The sequence below is a fragment of the Microtus ochrogaster genome, chromosome 15 (genome assembly GCF_000317375.1).
Source record: "Microtus ochrogaster isolate Prairie Vole_2 chromosome 15, MicOch1.0, whole genome shotgun sequence".
Lineage (NCBI taxonomy): Eukaryota > Metazoa > Chordata > Mammalia > Rodentia > Cricetidae > Microtus > Microtus ochrogaster.
In genome coordinates this window covers 9184514-9209510 of record NC_022017.1, presented here as the reverse complement: position 1 = coordinate 9209510, position 24997 = coordinate 9184514, and the positions used below count along the sequence as shown (strand labels likewise).

The 24997-nt window shown below is 42.9% G+C and overlaps 1 protein-coding gene and 1 non-coding gene across 3 annotated transcripts in view; both read left to right on the top strand.

Moving 5' to 3' along the window:
- Ano6 (anoctamin 6) overlaps window positions 1-24997 on the top strand; it is a 170798-nt gene that overhangs the window by 87577 nt on the left and 58224 nt on the right. For both annotated transcript variants that reach the window (XM_005354007.3, XM_005354006.3), the window contains one exon: window positions 9215-9343. In XM_005354007.3, the coding sequence (XP_005354064.1) occupies window positions 9215-9343 (129 nt within the window). The remainder of the gene's footprint in view (window positions 1-9214; window positions 9344-24997) is intronic.
- On the top strand, window positions 12499-12571 carry Trnak-cuu. The gene has a single exon. It is a non-coding gene; the product is annotated as a tRNA-Lys (tRNA).

Genomic DNA, 24997 nt, shown 5'->3' with positions numbered 1-24997 from the left:
TTCCGTATTCATTCTCCATGACCACACTATGACGTCACTGAGGGGGCTAGAGTCGGCTCAGCAGTGAAGAGTTCACACTGTGCAGAGCACCAGAGTTAGGTTTCCAGCAGCCATGTCAGTTGGCTTATGGCTCCTCTAACTACAGCTTCAAGGAACTGACATTCGCAACTGGCCTCATAGACACCGAACTCACATGCCTGAACCTACACTCAAACACACATACAGCCATGTCATCAAAAGCAAATCTTCCTTAAAAATAAACATGTTTTTATGTAGAATGTGTAGAAGGCAGGATACAATTTAATGGTAACATTTATAACCTTTAGCCTCCCTTATTCATTTGTCGAATGGGGCCTTCACTTCAGGCCCATTTTCCTCAAAACTGAAGAGAGCTCAAAAGCCTCTGGTGCCTCAGATTAAAGCTCTCGGGCTCAGTTTCACAGAAATTCAACAAACTCAAATCAATAAAAGGAATATAAAAAAGAAACCCAACAAATTCAGCCTGGTTTCCACTGCAGAGTCAACTGGAAGCTGAGAACAGCGGGGTGTTGCTGTACCTACTAAAAGGCAGCTCATGGCTAGGAGGGACCAGAGAGCAAGCAAGATGCAGTGGAAGCATCCGATGACGACAGGGTCCGTAACTACTCCTGACACAGGGATCCGAAAGGACATGTTTGAGTAGAGAACATCCATAGATCACAGTCCCTGGCCTTTGTACCCCAGACTTTAGGCTGGGTGTCACTCCGGAGTTCCGATCAGATATCACAAAACCCCGTCTTTCTTCCCATGATGCCTCCCAATCATGAGTAAACCTAAAAGGATAGCATGCATCCACCAAGGCACACAGCTCACAGTCTGCAGCCGACTTGGGATTTGACCGTAGATCTCATGAATGCCAAAGTCCTTTTTTTTTTTCCATTTCTGCCTTCTTTCATATTTACCTCCTAAATAACAGTAGCTGAAGCCATGTACAGTATATTGTTTTAAGATACCAAAAATACTGTATATATAAGGAAAATGTAAGCTCAAAAGTTTAAGTAGCCACTTTTGAGATTTTTTTCCCAATACACGTGTATTTGCATGTGTATCTATGTGGACATGCGCATGTGAAATCAGGTGCTCACAGGGGCTGGAAAGCATTGCATCCCCTGGAACTTCAGCTGCTGGTGTTTGGGAGCTGCCTGGCATGGATGCTGGGAACTGAACTGTCCTTTGTAAGAACTCTATTAAAAACCCATTTCTTGCTGGGCAGTGATGTCACACACCTTTAATTCCATCAGTTGGGAGGCAAAAACAGTCAGATCTCTGTAGGTTTGAGGCTAGCCTAGTGTACAGAGTAAGTTCCAGGACATCCAGGACTACATGGAGAAATCCTGTCTAAAAAACTTGAAAAAAGAAAAAATATTTTCATTTCTTTAGAGCACTTACTTTCTAGAACATTCCCAATAATTGGATGAGATTTTAAAGTTTTTTTTTAAATGTATGTATGTATTTATTTATTTATTTATTATATATACAGTGTTCTGCCTGCTTGTATGCCAGAAGAGGGCACCAGATCTCATTATAGATGATTGTGAGCCACCATGTGGTTGCTGGAAATTGAACTCAGGACCTCTGAAAGAGCAGCCAGTGCTCTTAACCTCTGAGCCATCTCTCCAGCCCACCAAGTTTTATCTATATTCCTCATTGTGGTTCATTTGAAATGTTTTCCCACCATTTTCATCGAGGAGTTGTTGCAGCCCTTCTCATAGGACCACCTTGGCATTGAAGGGGAAAAGTAGTAACTCTATAGAACATCACCCAACTGATGCCAACTGGCACAGCCCTTCGCTTTCCTGGGCTCTGGGTTTTCCTTCCTGTTGGTTTGAATGAAATTAAAAATATCAATTTCAAATTAGAGGTAAGAGAACATTGTGTCTTGGGAGATACACAGGGCATAAAATATTGAGGGAGGAGAGTACTCATGCTGTGAATTCTGGCAGCTGAAGGCTGAAGATAGCATGACACTGCTCTCCCAAATGAGATGCTCACCAAAGACATCTTGTCATGCCAGAAAAACCCTTAGGTGACCGTCAACCTCATTTCACTAGGGTAGTGACAGATTGTAACCCTGATGGAGTCTGTGGAAGGAACCCAGGGAAGATCTGAAGACTTTCTGTGCCATTATGTCCTCATTAGGAAGTCATAGTGTGGATGGCTGTGTCAGGAAATCACAGTCTGGATGGCTGTGTCAGTAAGTCACAGTCTGAATGGCTGTGTCAGTAAGTCACAGTCTAGATGGCTGTGTCAGGATGTCACAGTTTCAATGGCTGTGTCAGTAAGTCACAGTCTAGATGGCTGTGTCAGGATGTCACACTGTGCATAACTGCATTGGGAAACTGCTGTGTTCATTTTCAGCTGAGGAGCCTGTTGTGCAATGACTTGGTGTGGGACAATTGTATTCTGTCAATTATATTTTAAATAAACACTGATTGGTCAGTAGCTAGGCAGGAAGTATAGGCGGGACAACCAGACAGGAAGTAGAGGCAGGTCAATGAGAACAGGAGTACTCTGGGAAGAAGGAAGCTTTTTCTGTAGTTGTGAGCCCACCATAGAAGAAGCAAGATGTGACTGCCTCGCTTAAAAAGGTACCAAGCCATATGGCTAGCATAGACAAGAATAATGGACTAATATATGTTATAAGAATTAATAAGAAGCCTGAGCAAATGCACCAATCAGTTTATAGTTAATGTAGACCTCTGTGTGATGTCTTTGGGACTTAATGACTGTGGGAACCAGGCAGGACAGAAACCCTCACCAACAGTGACTCTTTATTTAAAAGCAGAAACTATTGCCCTGGGAAGCATGTGACATGAATGATGGAGCAAAAGGAGGAAGTTTGCTGCTGAGTTTAGTGAATGGGATCTACCAGTGGGTTTAAGATTTAACAAGTCAGATATGTTAAAAAGTAGTTGAAATGTGGCTAATGAAGACAAACACAGGTGGGCCGAGAAGAACATACAGCTATAAGTTACAGTGGAGTTTTTGATCCTGAAGACCAAGAGCGCCATAACTCAACTTACAGGTAGGGTGCCATGAAAACGCACCAAGACACCAGGAGCTAGTGCAGCACTGTTTTGATTCTGACCTATTCTAGAATACAGGACGGGAGCTATTGCTTAGAGGTTCAGAGATGTAACTTAGGACAGCCATGTTTCAGATGGAAAACCCTACACAACATTTCTCAGAAGCCAGTATAAGCTAAAATTTCACATGGATTCAAGGTTTTATGCAAGTGGGTGGAAGATGAATTTGCAATAGACACGCTGATCTGGGGCTCTGCGGCCTCTTTAAGCTAGCCTCCAGGGGGACAGCCCTTCTCAAGCACACTTTTGTACCACGCATCGTTAGCCTGTCCCTGCACCTTAGGTAGTGGGTAGTATGTTGACAATTCCTTGTATTTTATCTCTCTCACAGTTCTCTTGCCAACACTATCGCTGACAGCTGAAAATGGTGTAAACAGATGGCGATTTCTTCTAGAAAAAGGAAGTTATAAAAAGCTAGGATGGGCGCTTTCGCTTTTCCTTCTCATTGTTTGAGGTTTCTTTGCCTTTCTTATCTTTAAGGCTAACCTGACTTTGTTTGCTCTTTGTTTTTTGTTTGGCTGATTTTTGTTTTGTTTTTTAAAGGCAGAAAACTCATAGGAAAACTGAAAATGAAAAAGAACGAAGTCGTGTGGATGAAGTCAGTCACAGCACAGTCCCCATGGTTTAAGAGAAGGCAGTGAGGGTAGCTCCCTGCACAGCCTGGAAAGGGCACCTGCCTGGAGCCTCCCATAAGTGGCTAGTTAATTTTCTCTGTATGACACTTTTGAATGAAACCCAGGACCACGCTAATGCCACTGAGCCACATCCCCAGCCTCAGGGGACTCCTTTTAAAGGAACTTTTATTTTAAAGGTCGCTTCAAAGTTCTGTCTTCATATGTCCTCGACTCTAGTTCAGAGATTTTAACACTATTAAACAGTGGCAAGGATACTGGAGAAGGCATGCCCTCATCCTTGCTGGCATCTGGAACGTGGAGTCCCTAATAACAGACCTCTAGCAGAGGGAAGCAACGACAAAATGCAAACGCAGAATCAGGAGGCCATGGCACGGAAGAAGACATTATAATGACATAGCCCAATATTTACAAGCAACCACATCTGTGCCCGTGTAAGAAATAACTGAAAATAACAAGTTCCACTGCTTGGGAAATTGTGGAAATAATTCACAGATAGAAGATGGCACTTTTGTTTTTAAGATCGTGACATCAAATTTAACTTGAAACTAAAACCAAGTAAGTGGTAGGTTCTAAATATAGAGAAATATATGAGAGTCGGTATGCATAACCAATGTTTGGTGGTTGTGAGGATGGCCTGTAATCTGTGATGAAAAGTCAGCCGCTGCTCTGGTGACCTTCTAAAATGGGCACACTTCATTTTAATGTGCTCGTGCCCACATGAAAATAATCGGTCAACACTGCCGGACCCAGGGCGTTTGGGCTGACACAGCCTGGTATGTCTCCCTTTTACTGCCAGAATGCACTTGGTAAAACTGAGAGCGTTCTAAGATATCTGTCTACATAGATGTCTGTCTCCCCCATAACCACAGACCTCTGCCTTCCCAACAGTGTCCCTGTCAGCATCACTGAGTCAGGTGGGCACCAGTGTCCACAGTGGTTACCCATCATTATTTCTACAGTTAGCTTGCCACATGGTCCCCTCAAAGGTACACTGGCCCCTCTGCCAGACCTTTCCTCACAGCTCCACCAGGGGTTACGTTTGATGAGGTGCAGGAGCTGTCCCTGACTTGCCTTATAGCTGTGGGGTTTTCGGACGGGGCCACACAGAGTCCCGTAAGTCTGGTCTTTGCTGTTCTTTGTCCTCTTACCCATTTCCCTGTGCGGCCTCAGCTTTCACCACTAAAGCTCTGGAGAATCCACTAAAAAGTCCAATTAGGTCAAGGGTAGCAAAAGTGGTAGTTCCTTTGGACAGGGCCTGTAATAATGTTAGTGTCCTCTAGTTAGAAGGTGCAAAAGAAGAAAAACCAAAATCACGTTTTGGCTGCGGTGGTGGGAAAGTGGAAGGCTGTAATCTCGGGAGGGTGGTGCCTGCCACACTCACATTCTCACGCTGTGCTGGTGGGCGTGTGATTTAGGATGCTGGGATAGTCGTTCATGTATCTGAAGCATTCGAACAGGCCGCAGCACTTAGGATCAGCTTTCCGAATTTAGGCTAATGAAATAGTAATTGAACATGTGCACAGATACATATGTACAAGGAAGCGCATTGCAGCAGTGTTTATAGAAGCAGAAAATTGGAAGCAACTTCTGTGTTCATCAGTGGAGGAACTGTTTAGCTAAATTATATTGCAGCTATTAAACATGATGATTCAGAGCGTTACATAAAGCTAGAAAATGCCTCTGATCGATGTTTGTAAAACAGTGCGTGTGTATGGTACCATTTTAGTTAATATGCGCATGAGCATGCCTGGAAGGAAGCTCTCCAAAAATATTTAAAAACTCAGCTCATGTCTGGGAGACGGGGTTACATATGACGTTTATTTCTTCCTTTAAACTTTACTGGATTGTTCAGAGTTATTTTGTACTGAACATAATTTTTTTTTCCCGTTAGAAGAGTCTGTGTGGTTTAGGGGGGTTGTAAAAACCCTGAGGTCTTAATACATGGAGAGGCCTCACAGAGAGCCCAGGGTGAGCAAGGACTGGACACTGCTTCCAGAACTGAGCTGAGCCAAGGGGGAGAGTGAGTTACACAGAAATCACTGGGTCCCGAGTACACACTGATTGTCACAGAGTCAACACCAAATGTTCTCAGAACATCCTGAGACACGCTCTAAAAACAGCCCTTGCGTCAGGGCCCATCCTCCCCGGTGGTCTCCTTTGCTCAGCTCTCCGCAGTCTGGAAGGCCGGGCTAGTCAGAGAAGCTCCTGTTGTTGACTCTGTGCCCACACTCTTTTCCTTCCCTGTGACTAATGTGTTACCTCCTTCTCTAGCCACCCAGCTCTCCTTGGATATTTGTCTTTCCCCTCAGCGCTCAGCCTCCCCCAGCTGCTGCCGCCCTAGAACATTTGTAGCCAATATTTGGCTTTTGACATTGATTTGCAGTTTGCATTTTGATCAAATAAAAGGAGTGAAATTTGACTGAATTTGTAGCATGTTTGCACTATTGTACAGAGGAAAACACTTGTGTCTTTCTGTCTGGTAGTTAGGAAAAATGGAAATATGCCATTTGCAGCACACGAGTAAAGTTAAATTCTGCATTTTGAGATTTGAATAAAAGCTTCTACTTCTGATATGGACTTTGTGTGTGTGCATGTGTGTGTGTGGTGTGCATGTGTGTGATACGTGGTGTGTGTGTGGTGTGTTTGGTATATGTGTTTGTGGTGTGGTGTCTGTGTGTGTGCCTGTGGTATGTGCGTGTATGTGTGCATGTGATGTGCGTGTGTGTGGTGTGTGCATGCGTGGTGTGTTTGGTGTATATGTGTGGTGCGGTGTAGTGTGTGTGTGTGTGTGTGTGTGTGTGTGTGTGTGAGAGAGAGAGAGAGAGAGAGAGAGAGAGAGAGAGAGAGAGAATGAATGGGAATTCAGGGTTTACTGCAGAATAAAGGTACTGTATTTTTAGTTTAGTTGTGTTACAGGTAGTCGCCTCCCTCCCTCATGGTTCTAGAATTAACTTTAATTTTTCTAGTCCTAAGAACCAGAGGGAGCAGCTCATTGCTACACTCATGCTTCAGCTGCTCTTTTAATTATATGAAAGTTTAAATATTTTTCATAGTGCAATTTCTCAACTATTGTTGGAAAACAAGCCTTCCTTGTGGCCTCTCTGTGAGGTAAAAGCTGTTAGCTCAAATGAGCCTGGAGCAGTTCAGCATTTCAGGTTCTGTGGGAAGTCTTGCAGTGCAATCAGTTTCACCATCCAAGGCAAGTGTCAGGCCCTCTCATGCATAAACATGAGTCTGAGCAAAGGCTCCAATGCAGCCACACTTCACCCTGATTGTGAATAAATAATTTAAATTCAGCATTTCAAACGACGGTAATAGATTCTGCTGGAGTGAGGTGGGAGTCTAGACCCGTGTCGAGAGGTTATTTTATGGTCACAGAAATCCTGATGTCAAGGAGCCTGAGAGTGTTTATTAGTGAGGTGAGGAGTGTTCCAACCATGCCCACCCTGAGTGACCACAGCACCCCTTCATGCGTGCAGCCCTTCCCTCAGGCCCCTCTCACCACCACCCTTCATGTCTGTCCAGAAGACAGACTCCCCAAGGCCGAATCATTTCCCTCTGCTGTGACTATAGCAGCCTCTTCAAGGGGAAGTTCAGTGCCCACATTTCAACCAGATTGCTAGGTGGACTTTCCCTGCCGAGTTATTACAGGAAGACACTCACTTTGAGACATCTTTTTCCCTCGGCCACTTGATGCTGTGACTGGGATGGGGGCCCACGTGTGCTTCCTCAACAACAGCAAGAAGAGTGTGCATTTTTTTACCTTCTCAAATTCACACTAGTTTGAAGGCACGGAGCAAAATCATTTTAATTTTTTTCTTTTCCTTTTTGAAAATTCCATATATGTATTCAAGATCCATGAACGTATCTTGATAGTCTCTGCCCTCCTCCTATCCCCCAGGTCCTCTCTCCCCAGCATCATGCTAGAATATTCATGGGGGTCACCTAAGACAATAGGAAAACACAGATATTTACATCACGATTCATAACAATAGCAAAAGTTACAATTGTCATGTGGCCGTGAAAATGATTGTATGGTTGGGGATCACCACAACATGGGGGGTTGCAGCGTTAGGAAGGGTGAAGCCCACTGACTTGGTGGGATGTGGGAATAAAGGGAGCTTCTGCAGGTGGGGTAGCTTGACGAATAGGAAGAGACCCCAGAAGCCTTTACACACCTCTGTTGGGAGAGAGGAAAGGAAGAACACATAGCAGCTTTAAGGGTTGTGAAGATTATATCTTCTTAGAAGTGTGAAGAGAAGGAGGTGCTGTGGGGGTGGCAGAATCGAATGATTTCTGTGCTAATTGATGCTCGAATGCATAAGAGAATTAATCGCATTTCATAAACATATCATGCATGCCGTCCCATCAAATGATTGCAAAACACAATTCTCCATTTGTTTTTAATGGTGGGGGGAGTTAAAACGATCACTTACCAGTTAAAAAGCATTCTTAAACAATGAAGCTAGCATAAGCATTTTTTAATAGGCTGTGAGAACAGACTCCTTCCTGTAGATTAAACCACCCATGTCCATGTGTGTATGGGAACAGAAGGATAGCGATTGTATTAGCCCCATCTTTGCTCTAATATCTTATTTTAGGACATACTAAACCAGCCATGCCCATGTGTGTACAGGAACAGAGGGACAGTGATTGTATTAGCCCATCTTTGCTCTGATGTCTTACTTTGTTATCATATTCATTTTGCCCCTACCCACCCTTCTTTCTGAGACAAGAGTGTCCCATCGTAGCCCAGGCTGGCCTGCTTCAACCTCCCTGGTGCTGGAATTACAGTGGCTTGCACCACTATATATGGTTTAGGTTATAATCTTTTAAGTTCTTAATTGAAGACTCATTTAATTTGTTACTATCAATACTTAAAAGTTTTGAAATTTGCTTCCTATGGGTCAGGGGTCAGTGCTTGTGGATCTGCAGACAAACACCAATGACTAACGTGGCTTTGTGTGCACGGGAGCTCTTCTTGGCATGAGTTTAAAATGATTCCTCGGGGGAAGTGATGACCTGGAGAGGTGTCATGAAAACCAGTTAAAAGCAAGGAAGTCAGAGACAGATGAGGCTTCCATCAGTAGTGCTATGTCTCATATTTTCCTTGCTAAAAAATTCAGTCCCACAGACAGGAAGTCCTTATTTCTGAGTTCCTGTCCAAAGTTGACTCCCCTCTGCTGTCCAGGCAGGTAGAATCTGGGGTGATTGTGCCCTGCATGTAATACTGACCATTTCCAAGTGTTTGAGGCAAATCCCTCGTTTCTCACGTCACAGGCTGCCCCTCCCCAAGAACAGATGATGCTGTGGAGGTCAGAGACCTAGGCATGAATATATTTTTCTCTTTCTCAGCAAGCCCATCAGTGAACTCATGAAAACAAGAAGATACGCACTTATCAATCATCACCTTTCCAAAGCTCACCTTCCCGCTTTTTCCCCCGTTCCTCACAGGAGGAGTTTAACGGAAAGCCTGACTCCCTCTACTTCACGGACGGCCAGAGACGGATCGACTTTGTTCTCGTGTACGAAGATGAGACTAAAAAGGAGACCAATAAAAAAGGAACAAATGAAAAGCAAAGGGTAGGATCTTTTTCCTGTTGTCATTTCATTTATTCCCTTTTATATTGTGAGATGAGAAAAGGTGTGTGGTTCTCCTGTAAACCACTGAGGAAATGGACCCTGAACCAAACGTCCATTCCTTATTTCCTCAGGCCATGCTCCTTCAAGGCGTGTGAGCAGGAAATTTTGTTGAATTTCAAACAAGCTTGCCCAGGCTCTTCTTCAATGATTTCAGGCTGAAGGGAGAGTCACTCCTCAGGAGCTGCCTTTTTTGTTGTGGAGAGGAGATTTACACTAAGTCGCACGGGGCTGCTCACACCTGGCTGGGAAAGAGGCTGATAATTAAGGACAAGTGCAGTAACAGCTAGCATTCCGTGTGTGTGTGTGTGTGTGTGTGTGTGTGTGTGTGTGTGTGTGCGTGTGTGTGCGTGTGTGTGAGTGCGTGCTCGCTCTCTTGCTCTGCTGCCAGAGGTGCATTTTGCTTGCATTATTTTTCTCATTTAACTCTTACCACACCTGAGCTGGGCTCTTTCCTCGCACAAGTTCAGCTTCTCCTCCTGAAACCAGACCCTGTGTCCGTGACCCTCATGTCTTCTGTCAGCCATCCTTTTCCTCTCTTGTGCCCATTGGCAGCCGTGCCTCCTCCCTTTCCTTTGCGTAGGCCTCCTGGGAAACAAAGCCATTCTTCCTTTGAAAAAATTCCAGCAACAGGCGAGGGCTCGCACAGCCGCCTGGAACTTCTCTGTTGGAATGCAAACTGCACATGACTCAAGCAGGACAGAAGATGTGTAACACGTGGATGTTTAGATCCATGCTGGAAATCATTCCATCATTATATCCGCCCCTTGCGAATGAACTGTTAAACATACACACAGCTTTTATTGTCCTCGTCCGTACTTAATGCATAAACTATACCAATCTTTAATCTTTTCATTTCTGGTTATTCATTGAAAGCAAGTGATAAAACCTTTTTGTAAAATAAAATGAGTAACTACTTTATTCGTTTATCATAATAACCATTATTACTTATGTGTTTAAATTTGGACAGGGTTAAGTTTGGAGTCCTAAGTTTATCTGGTACAGCAGAATAAACCCAGGATTTAGAAAATGACATTCAGATTTTAATTCAGCTACTGTCCTAGCCAGAGCAATTTAACTTACATGAAACATTTCCACAGGTGATAATGGCATCATCAAAAAAAAGTGCATTTATTGTTTGTGCCAAAGTGAAAAGTGGTGTTTTCGCTCAGCACATGGTTTAGGATTGGGGCTGTGCTGCGTGTGTGAAGTCATTCAGGAACCCCAGTTGAAACCGAGGCTCTGCCTTATTTGTTAGGCAGTTCCAAAATCAACCTGGGCATCTGCACAAAGGGCAAAGAAGATGCCAGAGTCAGTGAAGGAGGAGCTCATGCTTCCTAGCGGCTGGGATCCAGCAGGGACCACAGCCATTATGCACAAGTGTGTCAGGCCAAGCCCAGCAAGTGAAGCTTCTGTCTTCTGTCAATTTTGTAACTTCCCCCCACATTTAGACTTCTTTGGGTTTCGATTGCATCTTACAAAAAGGTTACCATAATTCTAGTTGGTTGAAATGTTTTTTTCTTATTGGTATCTAAATATTGACTATCAAATGGTATCCTAGATTCAGGAAAATAAGACCTCAACATCTATCACGTGTTATTACGATTAAGATGAAATAGAATAGCATATATAGATGTTACATAAATTTCCAATACATGCAAGTTATAAACGTTAATGCTGCACCTTCTATTCTTACTTGGATTTGGTGTTTTTCTAAGGTAATGCTCTGCTATGAAAGACATGACTCTCCTTTTGCCCGGCTTTATTACTAGAATAAAGTAACTAGTGGACTTGACCATTTTTCCCCAGATTAGGTATAATAGTCTATGCATTCATATTTACTACTGTCAAATATTCACGGACAACCCATGTGCCAATAGGGCTGGGTTGGATTTATGTAAAGCAAGTTAAATAAGTTTATCAAATCCATTAAAGTATAAAGGAAATGGCCTGACTTTGGACAAGAGCTTTACTGCTTGGTGAAGGGGCCCTGGAGCTACTCACATTATTAATAAGTTCTTCATTTGCTTTAGACAGGGACATGGTTGTCAGGGTGACTCTCGTAAGTCAGGGGCAAAAAAAAAAAAAAGTCATTAATTTTGGCAGTCCTCCAACATAGTGAATGATATACCTTGATGCTGATATTCATAAGCTTTGCTTTGAAGTGTTTTCAGTTTGCATTTGTACATGTTTCTTAATTTTTATACTCTGTCGAAATTGAAAGCCTGGCTTTGGAACCACGTTTTTATTAATTGGACAGACGTTTCTAAGCTTTGTTGTAGTCCTCGTCAGGGCTTAGTGGGGATTTAGGGCAATGCCGAGGAAAAGCAATTTCAAAGTCCTGTTTCTCCTAAAAGGAAGGTTTTCTGTGTATGTCACATTGATTTCCTAAAACAACACCACAGTTGGCTTTGCCAGGATTGATCAAGAGTTCTGTAAGCAAGTTTTGGGCTGTGGGAAAATGGGGCTAAAAGGGCCACAGGCACCCTAAACACACATACATGAAAGGCCTATGTCTTCTCAGGAGTAACAGAAAATTCCGTCCGGTCAAGCTTTCAGATAGTATGTATTTTCACCCCTTTGTATTGGTGAAATCACGTCCTGATTTGTCACTCCCTTTGAAAGCATAAGTTGTCTGCTTTTGCATTTGATATGGCGGTCATCGGGAATTGTTTCAGCAAGCCATGTTTGTCTTACGCCATGCTTTCTGCTGGATCAGTTTGGATGATTTTCACTGCAAGTCACAAGAAAACAAGATTTCAAATGGGTAATTGCTCGAAGGAAATAATTATGTCACTAATCAGGAGGTAGAACCAGCTCTGAGGCAGGTGATTTTCCGGCTTAATGAGGCCATTCCTTCCTCCTGCCCTGATCCTCAAGCAAGCATCCCCTGGGTATAAGGTGACAGCTGGGACTCCAGGAATCCAGCAGCAGAAGCATTGTCTCTCTTTTCAGAAACAAGGAAGCGCCTCTGGAAGGACCTTGTGCAGCCTTCCCACGTAATTCCCTGTCTAGCATAGATCATAGTCTCCATCTCTCCTCCTGTAGTAATTGGTGCGGCGGGGCTGCGTCCCCAGCACCCCAGCCACACCCCGGCCGCCCGGCTAGCTCAGTCGGTAGAGCATGAGACTCTTAATCTCAGGGTCATGGGTTCGAGCCCCACGTTGGGCGCCAAGTGAAGGCGTAAGTCACAAACAATGCCACAGCAGTTTGGAATTATGATTAATAGGGTAGTATTTATTTAAGGGGAAAAAAACTTACAGATCACCGTCAGCCCTCTGTACGACCAGGAAGGGAGTCTAGCCGCCAGCCGAGCAGGAAGTGAAGAGAGCGAGAGAAGGAAGTGGCCGCTTTTTTAAAGGGAGAGAGACCACGCCCCAATGGGCTGGTATCTCAGCGGCTATAGGCTGGAGGAGCGGAAGGACCTCCCGCAACACTCCTCCCTCCTTCCATCTCTCTCTCCCTCTCATTCTTCCTTTGCTGAGGTCCCATGTAGTCTAGGTTCATCTTAAACTCACATGAAGTGATGACCTTGACTACTGGTCTACCTACCTGTCTGTCATTCCTGAGTATTGGGATTATAGATAAACATCATCATGGTTGGCAACTTGGCACTCCTCGAAAGAGATAACCTCAGCACAAGAAATAGCCTCAAATAAAGAGTTGCCTTCATCGCTTTGGCCTCTAAGCATGCCTGCACGTGTGAGGATGGGATATTCTTTTGATTGCTATATAATGGAGCAGGATGTAGCCTGATGTGGACCATGGTGTCCTTGGGCAAGTAGACCTGAAGTGTATAAAAAAAAAAAAGCTGTCTATGCAGAAGCAGGGAGCAAGGCATTAAACAGCATCCATCCATGGTCTCTGCTTCAGTTTCTACATTGTGTTCCAGCCTTAGCGTCTCTCGATGATGAACTCTAACCTGTAAGATAACCCTTCCTCTCCAAGTTGCTTTTGGTCACACAGTTTATCACAGCAACAGAAACCAAACTAGGACAGCAGATTTGTTGATTCGGGGATGGCACCCAAGGCATCCTCCATGCTAAGCAAGCATTCTACTCAGTGAGTACATTCGTTGCCACTCCGTAGTCTGTTATCACTCATCCCATACTCTCTTATAATTCAGCACTAGCCAGCCTCCCTGGTCCTTTGGCTCTGTACCCATCTATCTAGCCAACCACAGGTTTTGAAAAAATATGTTCCGAAGAGGACTGGAGAGATGTCTCAGTGACTAGGAGCACTTTTTATTCTTACAGAGGGCCTGGGTTTGGTTCCCAGCACCCACATGATTGATGACTTACAAGCATCTGTAACTCCAATTCAGGCCATCAAGTGGTCTCTTCTGACCACTGTGGGCACCTGTCACGCATGGGTGCTCAGACACGCATGCAGGCAAAACACTCACACACATAAGTAAATCTAAAATTTTTTAATTGTTCAGAAAAAAAATGCTCCCTGTTGAACCCATACAAATGTATTCCTATTTATTATTCTCTAAGATAGACAATATAAGCAACCAATATAAACATTAAATTATGTTAGGTTTAGTAAGGTGTACAGTGTAGACAACCATTCACATTGTTCTAGGTTTAGTAGCAATCCGAAAATGGTTTGAAACATATGGGGGAAATGTATATATGTGATCCCCAAACACTGCTCCGTTCTATGTCAGGGCCCTTTCAGTGCCCATGGAGATTGTTTCCTGTGACCCTTCTAGAGTTTTCCTTGTGTCTGCAGAGGGGGCTGGACTAGGATGATGGAGTCTTTCGTTGGCCCATGCTAGTCAGGATTGGTTCCGTTTATTTCCTGAATCACCAGATCACTCCGTATCAGACAATTGTTCAGGCTTTGGTGTGTAACAGTGGAAGAGAAAAGCTTCTGAGAGCTGCCGTCAGTGTCTGGCACCCAGACAACTATAAGTAAATCTGTGGGGTCAATATTATAATGAGCAAAGATGTTTTAAATAAAACAAATCCTGCCCGCCCTGCATAGCTCCAATTCCTCCATCACAGTCTTGGTTGTAACTGCTTCTTTCTTTCCATTTCTGCTACAACTACTAACAGTCACAGGACTGATCTGCTTGGATTTCAGTTTGTCCCGTGGCCTTACCTGCTTCAGGACAAATGTGTTCCTGGCCGCAGGATGATATAATCAAATGATGGCGGAAGTGGGAGGAGGTGGGGTCCAGACTGTACAAAAGCAGCACATACAGTCCTGAATAAATTTTATTTAATTTTTTTATCCATTCCTAGTATTGATGGAAACTTAGTTTCTCTGAAGTTGAGGAAGGGAGTACACATGGAAGTAAATGTTTGTAGTTCGCATTGTGTTAGTCCTGAAATTAGCCGGAGAAAAACCACTCCCACCATTCTGACCAACTTAAGGCAATTTTTTTTTATTAAAATGCTAAATTCTGACCTTGGTGGAATTTGGTCAGGACCACCATCTTAAAACTTTCAACTGCCTGACCCTGAGGCATGTATTGTTGGGGCTTATGCGGACAAAACCCACAGGCCACCGTACTTCCCCATGAGGCCTTTTTGTTGTTTTCCAAGAACTACAACTCCCAGAATGCCAGGAAGTTACCTGGTCCTTGGGCAGGTGGGGCTTTCCGGTTAGCTAGTGTATAACAGAACTACATCTCCCAGCATTCCAGGAAAGTTAGGGACTTATGAGTTAGCTTAGGGTCTAACAATTTGCCTTAGGAATCCTATAGAATGTGTCGGAAGGCTCTGACTCAGAAACTGAAAAGTAAAAATTTTAAAGTAACAGCCAAGCTTGTTTATACAATAATACAGATATTAGTTAGCTTTCAATCTCATGAGCGTTGCTCAGATAAATCCTACCAACCAGAACTGCTTACTCAGAAGGTAGATGAGTATGCTTGAGAAATGCTTACAAGTTCCTAAGATGTCTAGTATGATAAACATAGTGAGTGCACCACGGTGTTTAATGGGATTATATATCCTGGAACGAAGTTTTACAGTGTCCGTGCGGGTTTTTTATATTTTTTATTAGCGTTCCTTAATTATTTAAAATTTTTATTGCTGTTGTCAAAATATTTTAAGTTGTAATTTGTTAACCTGATATATATATATGACTTTTGGTTTTTGTGTGAGTCTGTGTAGGTATTTTGATAAACTCTTTGGTTCTAATGTGCCCACAGGTTCTTTTATGTTTGTTTCAGATGAAGAACATGACAGTGTTGTTTAGCCTTTGCCTTCCTAGGGTTCTCTGATTTTTTTTCTCCTTTATGTACAATTGCTAGGACTTCTGAACTCATCGTAGGAATTCAGCTCATTGTAGGAACTGCTGCTATATTGCTTATGGTTTTAACAGAAATAGTTGCAAAAGTTCTTCAGTAAATGTTATTCCCAGAGTAAATTTTGGGTAGATTTTCTTTAAGAAGTTAAGTTGTTGCTTTTAGTTTTAGTGTTTTTTATAATATATTTTAAAAGATCTATCGAAAGACCTGGTGTCTTAGCACACCCCTTTAATCCCAGCACTTGGGAGGCAGAGGCAAGCAGATCTCTGTTCAAGACCAGTCTGGTCTAGATACTGAATTCCAGATCTGCTATCAGGCCCTGTCTCAGATTTTTTAAATAAAATATGTTGAAGTGATAGTTAGGCTATTCATTAAGCACATTCTAAGGTATGTTGATTTTCGGGTGCATAGGTAGATTTTGAATATACCCAGTGTATTCCGGGGTGGCATTGGATACCAAGATCTGAGAGTGCTCAAGTCTCTTATAGAAAATGGTACAGGATATTTGCATATAATCCCGCATCTTCCTAGGTGCTTTTCATCATTTCTGTTTCATTTAATATAAATACAATGCAAAATAAATGGCCGTTAAAGTTTGTTGCTTGTGAGTGACAAGGTTTCGGAAAGTCAGTATATGTGGTTCCAGATGCATTTTTTTTTTCACCAAACATTTCCCATCTTCATTTAGTTGAATCTGTGGATGAAGAACCTACAGAGACCAGTGATATATTGTATGTGATTGCTTGTGGCCAATACGACAAGAGATAGTGTAGATAATGCAAAAAGTATTTCTTATTGGCTTTAACATACTACATCGAACCGGGCAGTTGTAGCACATGCCTTTAATACCAGCACTTGGGAGGCAAGAGGCAGGCAGATCTCTGAGTTTGAGGCTGAGGCCAGCCTGGTCTACAAGTGCTAGTTCCAGAACACGCTCTAAAGCCACAGAGAAACCCTGTCTTGAAAACCCAAAAAAGCCGGGCAGTGGTGGCACACACCTTTAATCCCAGCACTTGGGAACCAGAGGCAGGAGGATCTCTGTGAGTAGAAGACCAACCTGGTCTACAAGAGCTAGTAGGATGGACTCTAAAGCTACAAAGAAACCCTGTCTCAAAAAACCAAAAAGGAAAAAAAATGGTGCATAGTTTCATATTTATTTTATCCCTACTCATTTATAATCTACATTAAATGATTTATGTTATTGGAAAGTATTTGACTGTTCTGTGAACTATTTAAAAGTTAAGACCATATGTTTCCCAGAGCTTCGTGTAAGTAGAGGGTTTGGGAGGAGATTGTCTAAGAGTATAACATCTTTTGTTGGGACGAATAATTTCAAGAGAGCTTTTGTATATCACAGAGACCATAGTTAATGTCCTGCATTGTTGCAAATGGCTAAGAGAATGGTTTCCGCCCCCTAGGATAAGTGTGAGGTAGTTGAATGCTGACTGGTTGGAGGCTAGCCTTCCACATGTATGAATATGTGAAATGAGTGTGCTGCACACAATGAATGCATCCACTTTTGTCACCTAAAGTAAACAAGTAGAAAAGGGAAAATCCATTTCAGGTTATTACAAGAAATAAATTAAGATTAAAGCAAATCACACTGATAATTCAGTATGAAAGGAATATAAAGGCCAGAAAATTAAAATGAATTTTGTTGTAAGCCATAAGGTTTTGTTTAGAAGTTAGACGTTAACTGCACAGTTCTCTCTGAGCTTCCTCATTGGTGCAGAACTGGGGCTATTGCCAGTAATGTGGAACCTTTGTTCTGGTGGGGGGGGGTCTCCTGGAGGCATGACTGAAGGATGGTGAGTGACAACGAATCCTAACAGCTGGGAAAGTTCCCTGAGATGAGCATTTCCCCACATACCTGGGAATCCGAAGCCAGAGGTTCGCACAATGGTGGTTACTGGATGCTGCTCGCAGCCACTGCTTTATGACGTCATCTTCGCAGGTGGTGGGCCCTCAGGCTCATGTTTTAGAGGAAAATCAGATCTACTTTCGATTTTTTAAAATGTTTTGGACTAATGCCAGGAGCTTCCTTTAAAGATTTTTATTTTTCCCTTAGCTTTCTGCCCTGCTTACCGTACTAAAATTGGAGCTCAAAATAAATCAGTTGAGTTAGAATTAGGAGTTTTAAGTTGTAGCACGAAGCCTGTTGTATGTTTTGTTTTCTCTGGAGTACGCAGCACAGGTGCAGTGAGTCTGGATCTTGCTGCTTACTTTCAAAATGGTTAATGACATTGACCTTGAACCTCATAACCAGACAGAGAACAGTGATGTTATGGAAAGGGAAGTCAGACTGTGTCATGCCAGCTCATCAAAGACCTTGGTACTTCCAAAGATGGGAAAAGAACACCCTTTTCCTGAGTGTTTCTCTTACTGTCTGGCCTTAGGGCTGAAGAAAGACCAACATTTGCCCGGCACTTGCAGTCACTTGTGGCCCACCTTTCTACACGCCATCATTAAAGGGACTAGGGGTTCCTCAGCTAGACCACGTTCAAGAAAAGCCTTGAGGGGAAAAGCAATCATGAACAAATCTGCTTATGTGCACCTGCACATGCATGTGAAAAGGTGCATTCTGGGAAGAAGTATGTCTTCCTTTTTTTCATTAAAAAATGTATTTCTTTATTCGTTGACAGTTTTATACAGTGTGGTGTATGATGTTCATTTTCACCCCCAGTTTCTCTCTCTCTTCCCATTCCAGAAGAACCCTTTGTTCTAAACAATACCCCACCCCTTGACACTACTTTCACATCCTCTTGTGTCGTTTGCTTTTTGTGTGGGCATTTGGAAAGTGGGATTTACTGGAGCATGGACAATTTACCAGGGTCTTTACCCCTGAAGAAAAGGACTCCTCTTGCCCTTAGCTCCTCAGGGAAGGACAGGGCTCTTGAGTCCCTCCCTTACCTGTGATAGACAGACCCATCTTTTGCAGGTTTTACTCCATAAGCTCATGAGTGCAGTGGACATGTGTTCAGAACACTGCATTTTGCGACCCTACCTCCATCCTGGGCAGCAGTGTTCGACTGTATCTAGATTTACTGTGTGCAGAGAGCTTTGCCTTCTTCTCATCCCTAAGTCAGTAGCTCTAGACCATTGGTTCTCAACCTTCCTAATGCTGTGACCTTTAACACAGTGCCTCTGTGTTGTGGTGACTCCCAACTGTAAAATCACTTTGTTGCTATTGCATAACTATAATTTTGATACTGTTATGAATCATAATGTAAATATTTGATATGCAGTATATCTGATCTGCAATCCCTGTGAAAGGGTCCCCTGTTTTATCCCCTTGAGGGATCGCAACCCACAGGTTGAAACCACTACTCTAAACCAAAGACTAGGGCTTGTATTTGAAGATGAACTCTTCACATTGTGTGTAAATGACCTCAACAATCCTTTGTTCCCTTTTTTTCAGTACTGAGTTACAGATAATTTCCCTTCCAGGTAACTTGCTTTTTAAATGACCCACAATGAGTGCATGTTTCTTTTTAAATTAAACTAAAAATGTTAATTTAAAAGTAAAGTTTGAAACTGAACGTCAGCTAAATATTCACTTTCTTTCACCCTTGTCATTTAAAGTACTTGTCTGTTTTGTTGGCCCTTCGTGAACACACATTACCTGCTTGGGTAAATTCTTCATCACACTGCTCCACCAACATTAAATGTGTCACCAACTAGTGAATTTAAATTAAGCTGCAATTAATTAGTTTATGTATTCTACTTTCCAAACCTTTTGGAGCACATGCTATGTAACTAGTAAATTAGCACATAAAGTAATTAATACTTTTTACATGAATTAAGTACCTTTGACTTATTTTTCACGTGTCTTTGTGGACTTTGCAAAGATTAGCCAAGTGAAAATAAAATGACGGAACCACTGACTGGTACTTTGCTTAGCAGAGTTCTAAGAATATTTGAAGTTAATCTACGTTTATCTCATTAGTTCTAAGTAGTTGGCATCTCATCACATTGTACTCCATTATTTAATGCCTTTTCCAATGACAAAGCAGGGTCCCATGAAGGAGTGGTGGGGACCCCTGTTTATAATCAGGATTTTCACAGGGTCCATGAAGGAGTGGTGGGGACCCCTGTTTATAATCAGGATTTTCACAGGGTCCATGAAGGAGTGGTGGGGACCCCTGTTTATAATCAGGATTTTCACAGGGTCCATGAAGGAGTGGTGGGGACCCCTCTTTATAATCAGGATTTGCACAGAGTAATTCACAGGTGAGTCCTGTGTAGCAGTCGCCTTGAGACATGGAGTGGGTCGTCCACAGTGCTTAGGAACAGAAGGCTTCTTTAATTATGTCACTCTGTCCTTTGTACTTGTAATCACAGTGCTCCTTATTTCTCTGAGAGCTTTATTAATCTCTCAAAAAGGGAGCTATAAATAAATTCTGTTTCTGGCGGGCGGGTGGTAGTCGCTCTCTTTCATCTTCACGCTGAACTGTGAGCCTGCTCTCCCCACAGTCACGGTCCCACGGACCTTGTGCTTCTTTCTGTGAGGGGCACATTGTCACAATGATTAGTGACTTTGCATTTACCAGAATTCCATGCGTAAAGAAGTTAGATCTCATTGCGGTGCAGACGGATTTGCTTCTGCAAAGATGTAGGGATTCACAGCACAATTTACATTATGACTTGATTTTTTAAAAGAGATTCTAAGTCTTATTTTTTTTCCCCAAATACAATTCAGAGAGCATAGTGAAGGTTTAGGTCGCATATGTAAGATTTCCCAGCAAGCCCCTGAGATAAACTTTAGTTAAAAGTGCGTTTTCAGGTAATCATTTTTTCAACAGATATTTATGAAGCGATGGCTGTGTCCGTCAGTGTGTGATATTGTCTTTGGTTTTCACACAGAGACATCCTGCATTAATTTTTCAGATGTCAAGAATGTTACTGATGAGAGTGAAAATTCTCCCAAGAAGTAAAGATAATGATTTTAGACTCAGACTCGAGAGGTCCTTGAAGTGAGCAGTCGCCTCCCGCTCGGTGCCTGCTTGACAAATAGAATACATATGCTCTTTTACTTTAGTTGCTTGGAACAGCTAAAGCTGCTTAGATCAATTTTTAAAATATGCCACCACTTTATTTATTTATTTTTGTGAAGTGACATGCCAAAAAGAAAAAATAATAGGATCTATTTTGTTATAAAGTAGCACCAGGGTTGGATTATTAACATGTTCAAGCAAATGTAAATGCCCTGTCCATGAGTCAACTGTTTAAGTATTTATAGATTGGGGTGCTGAAGCATTATAAGCCAACTCCAAGCTCTCCCAATTATGTGAAGAGAAGCCTGGTAAATACCTTGGGAGTTCTCTGTAAAGAACTAAATAAGAATGAAAATAAGATAAATTAGTGCAACCTTTCTGGAGGGCAGTATGGCTGAGCACGTTAAAGGACTTTCAAAACACACTTGATTTAATAGTTCTAATTCTAGTATTGTGCCCTGGGGAAGTAATAAAAGGTGCGCGAAGATTGTTCCACAAGGATTCTTATGATAGTGAAAAATTAAAAACAACCTAAATATCTGATAGTTTGAGGTTGGCTAAATAAAATTAGCCTATCTCCCTGAAAGAATGTTATTAAGGCACAGAAATGAGTTTGAAGGAAGTTTTTTATGCTTTCTGCATCTATGATAGGCATATGTGCTCCAGTGTCTATCAGTGGCCTTGGGACACGCAGAAGGTGGCAGAAGGGATAGATTTGGCAGATACATCATTTCCTCCAGAGGGTGGAAAGAATATATACTCGTTAGATACCAAAGACATAGTTTGAGTATCAGTGTCACGATGGGCACAAAGCATGGACAAGTCCTAAAGGCAGAGGGCCAGGCGACTAAAGGTTAACTGGATGCGTTCCTGTAAACTGATACAATGTATCACTCTGGAAGGCCATTGTGTGTACAGTGTAGAGGAAGAGTGGATGGTTATTGCCAGTCTTTTCAGATTTCCAATATTAGAAAGGAGAGGTGATTCTAAGAATAAAGGGGATTGTATACCAGGCATCATGTGTTACATTGTACGGTATACCATTTAATCTTTAACCCTGAAGTGAAGTGATTTCTTCAATGACGCTAGAGGTGAAAACAATGACACTTTATCTCAAAGTATTGCTCAACATCACAGAGGTAATACATGGAAGAGCTAGAATTTGAATTTTGACCCTAATCCAGGACTAAAGGGGGAAATCCAAACTGTGGAAGTTGAAGGGGCTGTTTGGGATGGAGCAGAATCAAAGAGGTCAGTTGTAGACGTAAGTCACAAACGATGCCACAGCAGTTTGGAATTATGATTAATAGGGTACTATTTATTAAAAGGGGAAAAAACTTACAGATCACCGTCAGCCCTCTGTACAACCAGGAAAGGAGTCTAGTCGCCAGCCGAGCAGGAAGTGAAGAGAGCGATAGAAGGAAGTGGCCGCTTTTTTAAAGGGAGAGAGACCACGCCCCAATGGGCAGGTATCTCAGCGGCTATAGGCTGGAGGAGCGGAAGGACCTCCCGCAACAGTCAGTGCCTTGTGAAAGCAGTGAGACGTTATAGCCTCCATTCCAAAAAAAAAAAAAATGTGGAAGAGTGGACCACTTCCGGCTTGTAGCACTCAGTGTGCGGTGTCTGGAATTGGTGCAGTTGATAAGACCAAGTCAGCAGTGGTCTGTGTGGTGTGTTTGTTGAGAGAACAGCCTGGTTCTCAGAACCTTGCCTCTTCTGTCTTCTCATTATTAAGCTCTCTGAAGTGTCTGGGAACCTCAAGTGCTCTGAAAGCCCTCTACTCAATGCTATTTGGGTACCCCAAGATGAAGCTGTATCTCTCCTCATAGCCTGCAGTACCCACCAACCAGTAAAGGGTTAAGGATGAAGGAGCCCAGTTACACTGTGCTATTCTGAGCTTGCCAGTCCATTTCTGAATAACAGGGGGCCATTAGTCTACAAGGCTCTCAGTTTATTCGTTCAGACATTTATGGTATGTATTCTATTTTATAGGACTGTATTAAGTACTCATGATGCTGATATTAAAACACCAACATCTCAAGGGGCATGAATGGTAATAAAAGACAAGAGAGGATCCTAGGAGACTTGATAGTCTTAGAATAGAAAGCATTGGAGTGATGCTTTGGCTGACAGGTAAGATCAGTGAGGAAATAGAAGACGTTGCCCAGTAAGCCCAAGGAGAGAAATAAAAGGGTGGATTTCAGATGTCATGAAGAGAGGTGGTGTCAGCAATTAATGGGCAGAAAGGAAGCAATCCATAGGTATGCAGTGAGTGGCCACCATTGTCTCTATGAGGAAGGACCTAGCCCACAGAGAACGGGGTTCCCCTGGTCAGGGGTCAAGCATGAGGAGCACCTTGGAATATGAGACAGTTTCCTGGTGGGGGGGGGGGGCTGGTCAGCTGAGCATTACCGTGGGCCTAACTGTAGTGAAGCCAAGCATTTGTAACAGGGTCACTCACTGTTCTGAGAATACTCAACCTACGGGAGGTGACCCGCCTCAGATTGACTCCTTCGTTGTCTCCAGGACCTAAATGCTTGAGCCTGAGCCTTTGAATCTCTTAGATTTAGGTCTGAAATGTACCCCCTGGTTAATGTTCTGAAGCACAATTAATAATTAAAAAAAAAAAAACCTCAGAGAGAGAAATTAGGGTTCAACTTAAAGATTAGAAAAGCAAAGCAGTCAACCACTGGCTCTTACCTCGACCTCAATCCAAAGTGGCAATCCTGCCTCCAGGAATCTCAGAATGAGACTGTGCCTGCGAGCTGTTTCCTCCCATTTTAGAATCCTCTCTCAGGCTAGGATTAAAGGTGTGCACCGCCCGGTTTCTATGACAACTAGTGTGGCTACTGGGATTAAAGGTGTGTGTCATTGCTGCCTGTTCTGTAAGGCTGGCCAGTATGATTTTTTTTTTTTTTTTTTTTTTTTTTACTTTTCTGATCTTCGGGCAAATTTTATTTATTTAGATACAAATGAAATGCCACTACAGTGTCCCCCCAGCTTATAGTGCTATATTAGAAGGCTGTAGAACTCTCAGGAAGTTAGGTAGGGCTTAGCTGGCAGAGGTGGATCATGAGGAGGCAGGGCCTTAATGATTGTGCTCACCTTTAGTTCTGGCCCATGCTTCCTGTCCACTGCCATGTGAACAGGCCACTGCTACAGGCTCCTGCCACCAGAAACACTGCCACACCTCCTGCCTTCCTGCCATCCCTTTGTAACTAGTCTTTCTCCTTTATGTTATTTCTGTTGGGAATTTTGTCACCGCTGGGGTCACCAACAGCTTTGAATTGTCTGTCTCTGGAGTTGTCATCCCCCCTCATCACCCCAGAATGAGTTCTGCTTGCATGATAGCACTTGGTTTCCAATTCAGGGTGTCTTGGTTAGGGATTCTCTTGCTGTGTAAAACACCATGACCAACAGCAGCTTGGGAAGGAGAGGGTTTATTTCATTTTACAATCTCAGGTCACAACCCCACCACCAGGGAGATCAGGGCGGGAACCTGGAGGCATGCGCTGATGTAGAGTCCATGGAGGGATGCTGCTAACTGGCTTGCTCCTCATGGCTTTCTCAGGCTGCTTTCTTACAGAACCCAGGATCGTCTGCCCAGAGGTGGCACCAACCCAACTGGGCTGAGCCATCCCTTATGATTCATTAAGGAAAAGAATGTTGTACAGACTTGCCTGCAAGTAATCTGGTAGAGAAGTTCCTCAATTGAGGTTCCTCCTCGTATATGACTCTAAACGTATCAACTTCCTCCACACCACCACCCCCCAAAAAAACCACCATCACCACAACAAAAGACCCACTGAGGACACGGTTGAACAGACACCAGGACAGTGGTTCCCTACCTTCCTAATGCTGTGACCCTTTGATACAGCTCCTCATGTTGTGGTGACCCTCAACTATAAAATTATCTTATAAAATTTTATAACTGTAATTTTGCTACTGTTATAAATCATAATGTAAACATCTGTATGCAGGTTATCTGATATGTAACCCCCAAAGGGTTTGTGACCCACAGGTTGAGAACTATGGCACTAGGAGAACCAATGTCTCTACAGTGACCTGTAATGTCCTTAGAGAACAACAGGGATCAGTTGCTTTGCCTTGAAACAGGTGAATAAGTGTTTCTGCCCTAAACTGGGAGAAAGTCTGAGGTCACGCTCAGCTTCTCTGTAGATACTCTATAGTAGACAGAAAAATACCCTTGTGTCTTGAGAAGTTTTTCAAATTCCTTGAAAATTCGAGGCCAGCCTGGTCTACAAGAGCTAGTTCCAGGACAGGAACCAAAAGCTACGGAGAAACCCTGTCTTGAAAAATCAAAAAAAAAAAAAAAAA